General features: G+C 35.7%; 1 protein-coding gene across 1 annotated transcript in view; it reads left to right on the forward strand.

Annotated features, from left to right (window-relative positions):
* Positions 1–11,202, forward strand: part of ARID4B (AT-rich interaction domain 4B) — an 86,444-nt gene that overhangs the window by 38,459 nt on the left and 36,783 nt on the right. The window contains exons 6-11 of the mRNA XM_031058759.1: positions 246–292; positions 2,187–2,426; positions 4,828–4,966; positions 8,647–8,726; positions 10,033–10,106; positions 10,926–11,071. Coding sequence (XP_030914619.1) covers positions 246–292; positions 2,187–2,426; positions 4,828–4,966; positions 8,647–8,726; positions 10,033–10,106; positions 10,926–11,071 — 726 coding nt within the window. The remainder of the gene's footprint in view (positions 1–245; positions 293–2,186; positions 2,427–4,827; positions 4,967–8,646; positions 8,727–10,032; positions 10,107–10,925; positions 11,072–11,202) is intronic.

The raw sequence follows: 11,202 nt of genomic DNA on the forward strand, positions 1-11,202 counted from the left end.
AGAGTTTTTATATTGCAACTTTTTATTTAGAAAAATTTAAAAGTGATGCTTTTATTACCTCAGGTTTTAGTATGTTATGTGTATCCATGCTACTAAGAGTGGGGATTATGCAAAGTGTGGTCCACAGGGTCTGGCTTATTTTTTTTAAAAGCAAGAAATACAGTTAGATTTCGCCAAACTGTGTAAGTTAAGAAACAAACCCAGCATTTTATCTTTTTCATTTTTACGTTATTGATACTTTGTAGATTGTAGATCACACAAAAAACCTGCGATTACACAACTACTTTGCATTGTATAAAAAATGACCTGTATTAGTGATGAAAAAAATCACAGTATACTTATAACATGAAAAGTAATATAATTTATAACACAAAAAACTAATGTGGATGTTTATGCATAGTAAAGTTATGCTGCATTTTTGATGGTCAAACCAAATTTGTAATAGTTAATGAAACATAAAAGCTTTTCTTTCAAATGACCAATAATAATAAGTTGCTGTTACTTGTTTATTTGACAACAGCTACCAGTATTTTGAAGCTGGCTCATGTCTTAGAGGTGATTTACACATTAAAGTGTGCAAACTTTCTAGTACATTCCAAATAATTGGAATTTCAGAATGGGAGTTATTCCTTCATATTATGTAAGACAATCTGGACGCATGGGCAGATTTATGTAAACATGTTTGTTTACTGGACAGCTGCTGAAGATGGGTTTTTTTGTTCTACATAAGTGTGCTGTTAGTGCAGTCAGCTGAGTTTGTTTTTTGCATGCTGCATTCCTGTGAAGATTCAGGTATCTGCTAGAATCCTAAATCAGGATGAAACATATGTAAAGGTGGGAGCCGAATTAGATGCCTAAATCTAGATTCCGATAGAAATGCTATAATTTTAAAGATTGTGGTATCCCTTCAATTAATTCTTTGCTATTAATGATCAGCACAACTGAAGATTAGATTTCTTCTGTTCCATAAATAGTATTTTAATATGGTTTCAGGAGTATTACCTTAGGGTGCATGGGTTGAAAATTTTGGTCTACTTGTATTGCTTTGTGACCTGTTTGGCTGAATGAGAGTAATTCAGATTGTTTTGTCACATTCAAAGAAACCTTACATTCAGATGTCTGGTACTTCTTATTTTTATCGTCTTTTTTTTCATCTAAACTTTTGATGTTTTGCCAGAAGTCACTGATTTGCAATTCACTGTCATCAGCTCTGAATGAAACATGTTGTACATTTCTAATAATTACCTTTTGATTGCACAGCTACACAGCAGGGAAAATTACATCTCAAATTTCTTTTGTAATTAGGCCAGTGCCCCACAGTTGTCTTGTTCTGATACTGCTTCCCAAGTGTGTGGTGTAGAATCTTTTAGGATGTCCACCACATTCAGAAGTAGTCATACATTTATTTTTAGATTCTAAAAAGCCAGTTTTATTGTCCTTCAGTCAATTCTGTCTGAGACAGAATACTTCTGAGGTGCTTGTCATTGTTACACATTGTAAAATTCATACATGACAAAGAAGTTGAAGTTAGAGGACTATATTTAATTTGGAAGGCTTTCTGCCTTCTTTTAAAGAACAATAATAAGCAGCTGTACAAAAAATTATTGTGTACCACCTGCCTTCAAATCAGGAGTGGTTATGATTTAAACAGGTAACAGCAGGCTTGGGGAGAGAAGATACTGCATGTCCATGAATTCGTTCTGTTGAGGGATTCTTCCTGAAGAGGGGAAGTTCTTTTTCTTCCTCTATTTTTGTTTTGATGCTGATAAAGCATCAATTAGCACCCTCCCGATTATCAATATAGCAGCCCCGTTAAAATTGTTTTAGAATCTCTCTCACATATCAAAGTATGAATTACTAACAAAAAATTAAAGTAAGTTGTCATGTTTGCTGCTGTTGAGTAATCTTGCTGTTTCATTTTAAAGGGGACCTTTGTTCATTTTTTAGTAGATGATTCAGTATTTAGTCTAATTGTAGGATAGGCAGAAAATTAATCTGGTAGAGATGGAATATGCCAGGTGAGCAGAATACCTGATACTTATTTCTCTGTGTTTTGATTGTCCAAAGGCAGGACTTCTGGGAAGAATTTTTTGTGTGTGTTCGACAAAAGTTAATTATTCAGAGGTGCAGAGACAGTGTTGAAAAAAACATGCAAAACAAAACACATTCCTTTTTTAAAATCTAAGTGTGACATATATGATGTACTTCTGTATTTCTTTCATAATGAGAAAGTCTCTGTTGACAAAAATTGCTTCAGTGAAGCAGGTGGTTTGGAGAATAACTTATGCCAGCTTTTTCTTATGTATATGCATATGTATTTTTTCATTTCAACAGACATTAGATCAGCTCCCACTCACCAATCCTGAACACTTTGGGACTCCTGTTATAGGAAAGAAAACAAACAGGGGAAGGAGATCCAATCATATGTAAGTTAAATATTTTGATATCTGTGCTGTGTGTAATCAATTCTGAAGCTTTCAGTGTGTATCGAGTTTTATTATTTGTATGTTCAGGCTTCTCTTATTAAAAAAAACAGGAGGCTGGACGAAAAATGTTGTTTAGCACTCAGTTTGAAACTCAGTCTGTTGTTGCATACAAGCATTTAAAGTTTTCATGTAATCAGTATTTAAAATAGCACCAGCTGTATCCAAGAGCTTTTTGTTGTTTAAAAAAATTTTTGAATTGTATTGGCAAACATCTCTGTAGTGTAGTAAATATGTTGGACTCAAGCTAAAATAATTACAATGCAGTCTTAGTCCAGCTGACAGGAAGTCTTTGTGGAAGGTCCCAGAATCCTCATGTAGATAGACCCTTCAGTACAGGCTCTCTGAAGGGTTTTATTATTACTGAATCACAGAATGGGTCAGCTTGGAAGGGACCACAGTGGGGCATCTGGTCCAAGCTCCCTGCGCAAGCAGAGCTATCCTAGAGCACCTGGCACAGAATTGAGTCCAGTTGGTTCTTGAACATCTCCAGTGAAGGAGTCTCCACAACCTCTCAGGACAATCTGTTCCAGTGCTCAGTCACCTGCGCAATAAGGAAGTTCTTCCTCATATCCAGGTGGAATTTCCTGTGCATCAGTTTCTTCCCACTGCTTCTAGTATAGTTTGCAACAAAGCTTACTGATATAAAAACAAAGTTCAAGAATTTTTAGGCACCAAAATTCTTGGTAGCTGTGGTTTTGATAAACCAGTGTTACATGGTCCAATGCCTATTGTTCGTTGTTTGTGGGTGGATTGTGAGGTTTTTGTGTGTATATGTGGGTTTATGTGGGGTTTTTTTTCTTGTTTGCTTAAAGTTTTTAGGTGTAGTGGTTTTCATGCTTGGGTTTTTGCACTTTCTAGTAGCTTGAAATAAATGCTGCCCTATATATGTAGAGGAGCTATAAATTTACTCAGAAAATTGTTGAGTTACTAATTTGTGAGATAGTGAAGGAAAAAGTTGAAAAAAGCTGGCATTACCACAGAGAATGTGATTGTAGCATCCTTGATGTCTCTGTACAGGATATTGTACAGGGCTGTACAGGATATTATGATGTCAGAAGCAACACACTTATCTTTATCTTGTTGTTAAAACTGTGTTAACTGAGTTTAAAGACACTTATACCAGTATCTGTGCAATTTGAGTTAGGAAGTAGTCTCCAAAATAGTTCTGGCTTTCTCTTTAGTCTTTGAGTTTTTTCTCTTCCTACAAGAGATTCTTGAGCCCCAGAAAGCAACCTGAAAGAATTTAATATATTTTAAAAGAAACCATTACTCAAAAAAAAAAAAAAGGAATTTTGAGGGAAAAAGCAATCAAAACAATGCAAAACCAAAACAATTATCATCACTGGAAATAACATAAATTTAAGATGGAGAAAAAGCAATTCTCCTTAAACTGTACATCAGTTGCCTTCTGTTACACAAATGGTAACTGAGTTTTCTATTAGTAGTGAATTTTGTACTCAAAAGCAATTATATGACAAATGGAAGATAGCTTTTGAAGTAATGGTGGTGGTGCTCATTGAAGATGCTGTATATTTTCTGAGGATTAACCTCTGAAGGGACTATTAAAAACGATATATAGAGAGCATCAAGAGATGCTTTTTTTTTTTTTTGTTGCAAGTAATTTTACTTGGACTAGTTTGTATATTTAGACTCCTCATATGGTTAAAACCAGGTGCAACTTTGTACTTGAAGAGTCAAAACAATGAGCCAGAACCCTTTTAAATGAAAATGCATTTGCATCTTGGCCCATCTACTTACATTCCAACACTTCATTCAATGTGAAGTTGGAAGTCATAGAAATACTTCACTGCACATCTTTAAAGAACTGTTTAAGGATAAACAGACTTTCTCTTTGCTGTTCATCTTTGTATCTGATGTTTCTTCTTCAGAGATTTGTCCTCTCTCAAAATAGCTTTCCATTCTGTGTGGTTGTTAAAGTAAAAGCATAGATTAAGAGGGAAGACCAAAAGAGTTTAGCTTAGCATTGGTCCAAAACTACAACTGCAACAGTATTTTTGAACAGTGTTTTTGTTTTTGTAGAGTAGAATGGTTTCACTTTGAATACCCTGACAGTGCATTTGTCCTCCTCCCTATGGGTGCATGGTAGTGTTTTGTTTGGGTTTTACATGTATAACTAGTAAATGTGCATGTCTGAGTTTGTAATGTTTGAATTGTTGCTATAATATATTATAAATACTTTATTAATTTTTATGCCAAAACACCTAACAGACAATTAAAGCCACTGTTATTTATGTCTCTCTGATAATTTGCTTTGGATCTCCTGTAATTACAATAATCAAGTTTTGAATAGTTGAGTTTTAAGTCTCTTTCTGTTGTTTAGTCCTGAAGAAGAATCTTCATCCTCTTCCAGCGATGAAGATGAAGATGATAGGAAACAAAGTGATGAGTTACTAGGAAAAGTTGTGTGCGTGGACTGCTTCAGTGTGGATAAAAAGAAAGCTCTGTGGTTTCCAGCCTTGGTAAGAGTTTCATCTTTATTGTAATTTTGTACAGCTTTTATCTTTTTCTAGGCACTGGGAGAGGTGTGGGGTTTTTCTGTTTTGGTGGTTTTTGTTTGAATTTTAGAATGTGTTTTTTCAAATTGGACAGTACAAGAACAGTCAAAGGAAATATATCTAGATATGTTTGTTTAAAAAAGGGATTGCTAACATGACCTTAGTTTTTCCAAACAGCCAGAGCTTGTTGACCTAATTCTAGCTCGGCAGTGCAGTGTTCACTATTGGACTAGAAGTTCAGGGCTTTTTTCCTAGGCTATTGTATATCAATTTTCCAAATTACTGAGTTTTATCAAGGAAGGAAATATAAAATACAGAGAGAGAGGAAGTTTAGTGATTACTAAATAGACATGATAGACATGATTTTTCAACATTCAATATAAACACATTGGATAATAAAATCAAATGTTTTTTTCTTGGCCACTAGGTAATGGAATATTGACAATAAATTTACTTTAAAATTACATTGTAGCCTTTTAGTACCAGTATTTTTTCTCTTCTTTTATTCTGGCTTAAAGACACTTCTAAAGAAATCAACTTCTAAAAAAATATCACAGCTAGTCTAGTGATTGCATGTAGACTCACTGATTGATTTGGAAGTGAATATATTTCTATATGTAGTACGTTCTAGTACCATGCTTTTTAATTTTTATTTTATTTTATTAATTCCTCCCTGGCAATGAAAACTTAACATTTATCTAATTTCAGGGAGACTTGTGCTCTGCTTTTGAAACCATGCCATACAGTAGCATTTAACTCCTCTTGGTATGTGCAATAGCTCTCAATCGCAGCGTTCTGCTTGTCACCTGCTGTGTCTTGTAATGCAGTCCAGCAGCTTTCCAGTAGGAATTCTTTTGGGGAAGTTTGTGGAAGGGCAAGAGTCACTGAAGTCTTTTTTGCAAGGGAGAGGGCAGACTGTACAGCAAGGATGTACCATGTTTACAGCAGATAACTTTAAGAGAAGTTTTCGGCGATAAACAAGAAAAAATGAGATGTTTCTTTGCTGAAAGCTGTCATCAAGAGGATGCAGTATTACCTGCCTCACAGTTCTCTCAGAGAAGTGGTCAGTGAAAGTGGCTTGAGCAGTTTTAATGTCACACTGCTGGGTTTGCCTTTCTGCTCATGCCATGGCAGGTAGCAGTTTCCAGGGCATGCTCTCTGGGGGGGGATTGGGCTTGCTTGCTTGCTGTAGAGTAGGAACACTACAGGGGGCTCCTGTAGTGCTGCTCAGGACAGCAGTGGGTCAGACTCTGAAGAGGAGCTGAATTGTTGCTTCTGCTCCAAAGATATACTAAAGATACACAATTGTTTCTTTGGATTTCTTTTGAAGATTGGAATAGCTTCTTCTTCATGGAAAGCTTCCTGCAACAAATGAAAAGCAGTAGGGGGATAAAGTTTGAGGGTGAAGCTTGTTAACTCCGAAATAGCTTATCCTAGATTAACTCTTACTTTAGTAATCAGGTTTATAGCTCTGCAAACAAACATCATATTGCATTTAACCAGAGAAGCTGTGCCAAAGGGTAGATTTGTACCTCAAATAGCTGCCTTTTTTGGTTTGGCTTGGTTTTCTTTGTTATAATCCCCTTTCCAATAGCTATGCTTCTTAGTTTTTTTATCTTGTAAGCAGGTTTTTTTACCTCTACTGTATCAACAAAGTAATCTTATCTTATTACTGATAAATTTTGCATTAACTGTGTGTTATGGTAATTTCATGAATAATGTAATGAAAATTCAGGTTTAATGTGTGGAAGAATGTGTATCTCAGCATTATTTCTTACTAACGATATTATGTACAGATACTTTGTGTATAAGCACAGAGGACATTGTGCAAGTTTATTATGTGAAAACAAGTTCAGGGATTAGTCCAAACCTTTACACCAGGTAACAATTAAGATTAGTAGTGGAAACCAAGTACTTTGGAGATCATGCCTATAACCAAAGTGATTATCACTTACAAATTTAGAACTATAGAAGTAAAAATTACTCTGAGGACTCAGTGATTGACTGCATTGTTTTAATCCTGCATACATGTCTGGGTTGGTGGGGTTTTTGTTTGCTCATTTGTTTCTGTAAATTCTGTGGGGAAGGGGGGAGTACAGTGACTAACTAGAATTGTAAAAGGGTCTGACAGTTGTTCCTTATGTCAGAGTGTGATTCAGTCTTATTCAAAGCCTTATAGCATTGTTTAGTTTTAATGTGTACTTAAAGGCTTTTGAAAGCTGCAGTGAGGAAATCTGCAGCATTTTCAGAAAATTGAGTTTACATAGGATCATCTCTTTCATCCTCTGACTCCAGTGGAGTTTGTTTTGCAAGGAAATTGAGAACTTGATTCAGGCAAAATTGTGGTGATGTTGCTTGATGTAAAGGCACTAGATGAGGTGATGGTAAGGTGTTTTCCAACCTCTGAATGGATTTCTGACTACTAAAATCTTGATGCTTCTAGAAAACCGTAGCTAAAGCCTGAAGAGCCTTTCTCCATCTTTAAAGGAGCTAGGAGTTTGCACTTGTCAGTTTAAAATAGGGGATGATAATCATTGTCTTTTACCCTGACACTGCAAGCTGTATCTCAAGTGTAATTCCATTTAGAAAGTTGTCATTTCCTAAAGTAATTTTTTGTAGACTGTGAATGCATTGAAGTTTGGAACTTGGTCTGTTGAATTTTATTTATCTTGAGGACCATGCTTTGTGATATCTAAGTCTATCTCCAAATTACTTGGAACTTTTGACTTTAGCTCCTAAAATGCTGCATAGGTGGTGACCTATGTAAGGAGGGGGGAAAAACTCAACTTTTGCCATTTAGTATCTTCGTATTTGGTGGAAAATTGGGATTGAAAGGCAAAAGTTGGTATAAGGGAGAAGAGGTATTACCTGGGCTAACTTAGGGCTACACTCATTTGCTGCTCCTTGAGGTTTTGTAGAAGGCAGAATTTTCCTAACTTTCAGGGATCTATGCGCATTATTGTTGCTTTTCTGTAGTGTATCTCTAGGGATTCAATATTTATTCTTTGTTTTTTATTATTAAATTCTTGATGCTTTTTGATTAGTGACTTGTATCCTGGTTTAACAAAACTGAAATAGCTTTCAAAATTGCAACAAATAATATGTTGTCTCAGTGCTAGACTTGATTAGTCTATTTCTTGAGTTAAAGAACCTATCATAATACTTGCACTCGAGGTGCTCTTCTCTCCTAGGCAAATTACTTGTAAGTCTTCCCTTAGAAAATTGCATTTCATAGATCCTGTTAGCTTTTGGTTTTGACACTGTGTGTGATCACATCTTGCCATTTCCAGAAGTTTTCAGAAGAAGTCTCTAAGTCAGGTGGCAGCACTTGGTGAAATTTCTGTCCTTTTGGGATGAGGAGTAGAATAAACTGTAGGGGCATGACAGATTGACATTTTGTCAGAATGCTGTTCTTATGTTTCTGGCAGCAGCCATCAGTTTCCCTCTAGGAGCGAGGATGACCTCATGCATTCAGTAATTTCAGGAGGTCATCACTCCTGTGTTTTGGGGGATCTCACTTGCTCTCATCTCAGGGTTACCAGCGAGAAATGAGCACAGTGCTTTTAGAGAAGCATTGGTATTTATTATTACTCTCTTGTTTTAGCTTTTTCTCTCTAAACTTTGCAATTGTAATATCTTTGCAGGTGGTTTGCCCAGATTGTAGTGATGATATTGCGGTGAAAAAAGACAATATTCTTGTTCGCTCATTCAAGGATGGCAAATTGTGAGTAGGAATGTTGAGTTTGATAATTGAACAAAATTTATACCTCAAGTGAAATGTAGTATGAGGTGTGTTGGTTAAAGTGTTAATAACATCAGTAAGTTCAGTGAGTTCCTGCCAGTAATTTTCTAATGTTTAAAAAACTGTTAACAGCCTACGTGGTGATGAAATTAGTCTTGAACTTTGTCATTATTACTAATGGGATGCATAAATCTATCTGTCTTAGTTTTAATTTCATTATTAAAATTGTGGCAAACCCAGCAGTATTACGTGACTTCAAGAATGGCCTGAAACTCTTTCCTGCTAAGGTTGGAATAGAGCAGTGCTTTTCAGGGATGTGGCTGTAAGCTTATCCAGTTCCAGAAGGGTCGGTGGGGATGTGTGCATGCCTGCACGTACACCACGTGCACACACAGAAATCCTCTTTCTTGTTGGAAGGTATTAAGGCACATGTTTATCTCAGTCTAGACTGCAACTGCCTCTTATCCAGCTCCTTGCAAAGAGCTCTAATGCTACTCAAAATAGGAAAAAGGATAGAGAAACATAGAAAACCAGACTGTCTGGTATTTGCAACAAAATAAAGAACTTTGTGTTCTTAAACTCACAACAGTAGAATTCTTTTTCTAGGTTTTAGTTTTTATTTCAAAAGTTGCAGCTATTTATTGTGCTTGGTTCAGTTCAACACAATGTTTTGCAAGAAGGATATTTAAATATTTAACAGTTTTGTTGTGGTTTAATTACTTACGAAGTCTAGGGTATTGCTTTACCATTTGATAGTTTTTCAGGCATCAGTGCACATCACCTAAGGAGCACACATAAGATGTGTGCACACAAGCACTTACCCACCCCCCAGTCCTCCAGAGCTGCAATTCAGATTTGCTTCCTTGGTTGTAGACAAAATAGAAATCAGAAAGTGCTTTGTTCTTTCAATTTGAAAGTCTTTAATTTCATATTGACAATTTACACTAATACTCATTTAATCAAGGTAGGGTTCTAAATTAATGTTAAATTAATGTGAGGTTTAAAGTATTACATATATGGGAGATTCCAGAAACTACCTGTTTGTGGAAGTAGCATGCTTTCTTTAACATGCAGTGAATTCATATAGTTTAATCAATTTAATATTTTGGTTTTAATCCACTGACTAACACTGTACCAGAGTAACACTACAGAATTGTCAAGATATACTTTGTATGCTTCTTATGTGTGTTTAGTAAGTGTATTATAATCTTAACGGGAGCTTTGTATTGTATAGTTAGTTTACCTTTAAAATATTTTAAATGTTTTTAACACGTTCTAAATTCTCCAGTGTTTCTGTGCCAAGAAAAGATGTCCGAGAAATCAGTGAAACTTCACCAAAGCCTGACGCTTTGTTAAAACAAGGTAAAAATAACTTCCTGTGAGAAACACTTGTGTGTATTTGCTTAGTTACATGAATCACTAAATCTATGGCAGATTGATTCATGTCTTAAAGATCCTAAACTAGGATCTTCTCTTACAGAATAATATATTGAAGGACAACACTTATGGAAAGTTAGAGGAACTTTTTTCAAACAAATAAAACTTAACTAAATAAAAGCCCCCAAAACAGCACCCCACTTGCTCTGCACTGGCTTTAACTGTAGACATGCCAAACATGCACACATTGGTTCTATACATTGTATTTTTCCTTTTGCTTTAGAACTTACAGAATTATTCTCACACTAGTGCCCCTAATAGTTGTAAGTTGCCTTTATGAGCTTTGAAAATCTGGAATTGTGGGTGCATTTGAAAGTTTAAGCTTGTGTGATGAAACTCTTAGAGTTAGCTTGTGATTATTTCTTCCTTCTTGCCCTCTCTTTTTGATATATATAAACTGCAGTGTAAACCTCTTGGATAGGGGTTTCCTCAGTTAAATTTTCATATATGCCCTGTGCAGAAGATCCTTGTTTGTGTCTGTAGACACTAACAAGGTAAAAATACTGGTAGTATCTCTGGGTGCCTTGATGTGTAGAGAACACTAGGCCAGTTTGACTGGATAAGACAAATAAGGATGGACAACATGGAGTGGTTGTTGAGGATCTTTGAATGTGGAGAGGAATTGTTAGTTAGCAGTCTTTCCTTCTCCTCTTCCCCATCACCCCTCATTACTGTTTTTTAAATTGAAATATTTGTGCAAACTGATATTTCCTGCAGTGCTAACAAAGGCTGGTTCTTTTACAGCTTTTGACCAAGCACTTGAATTCCGTAAAACCAGAACTGTTCCTAGTAACTGGAAAACAGAATTGAAAGAAGACAGCTCCAGCAGTGAAGCTGAAGAAGAGGAAGAAGATGAAAAAGAAAAAGAGGATAACAGCAGTGAGGAAGAGGCAAGTGAAGTTTGTAAAGGCCATAGTTAGACAGCTGATAAAAATTAGCTGGGACATATATATTTAAGCAGGCCTTTTTAACATTAGGGGACATATAATATGTTAACATAGGCAACACTGTTAACATAGGC

Source organism: Geospiza fortis, unplaced genomic scaffold (assembly GCF_000277835.1).
Source record: "Geospiza fortis unplaced genomic scaffold, GeoFor_1.0 scaffold381, whole genome shotgun sequence".
NCBI lineage: Eukaryota > Metazoa > Chordata > Aves > Passeriformes > Thraupidae > Geospiza > Geospiza fortis.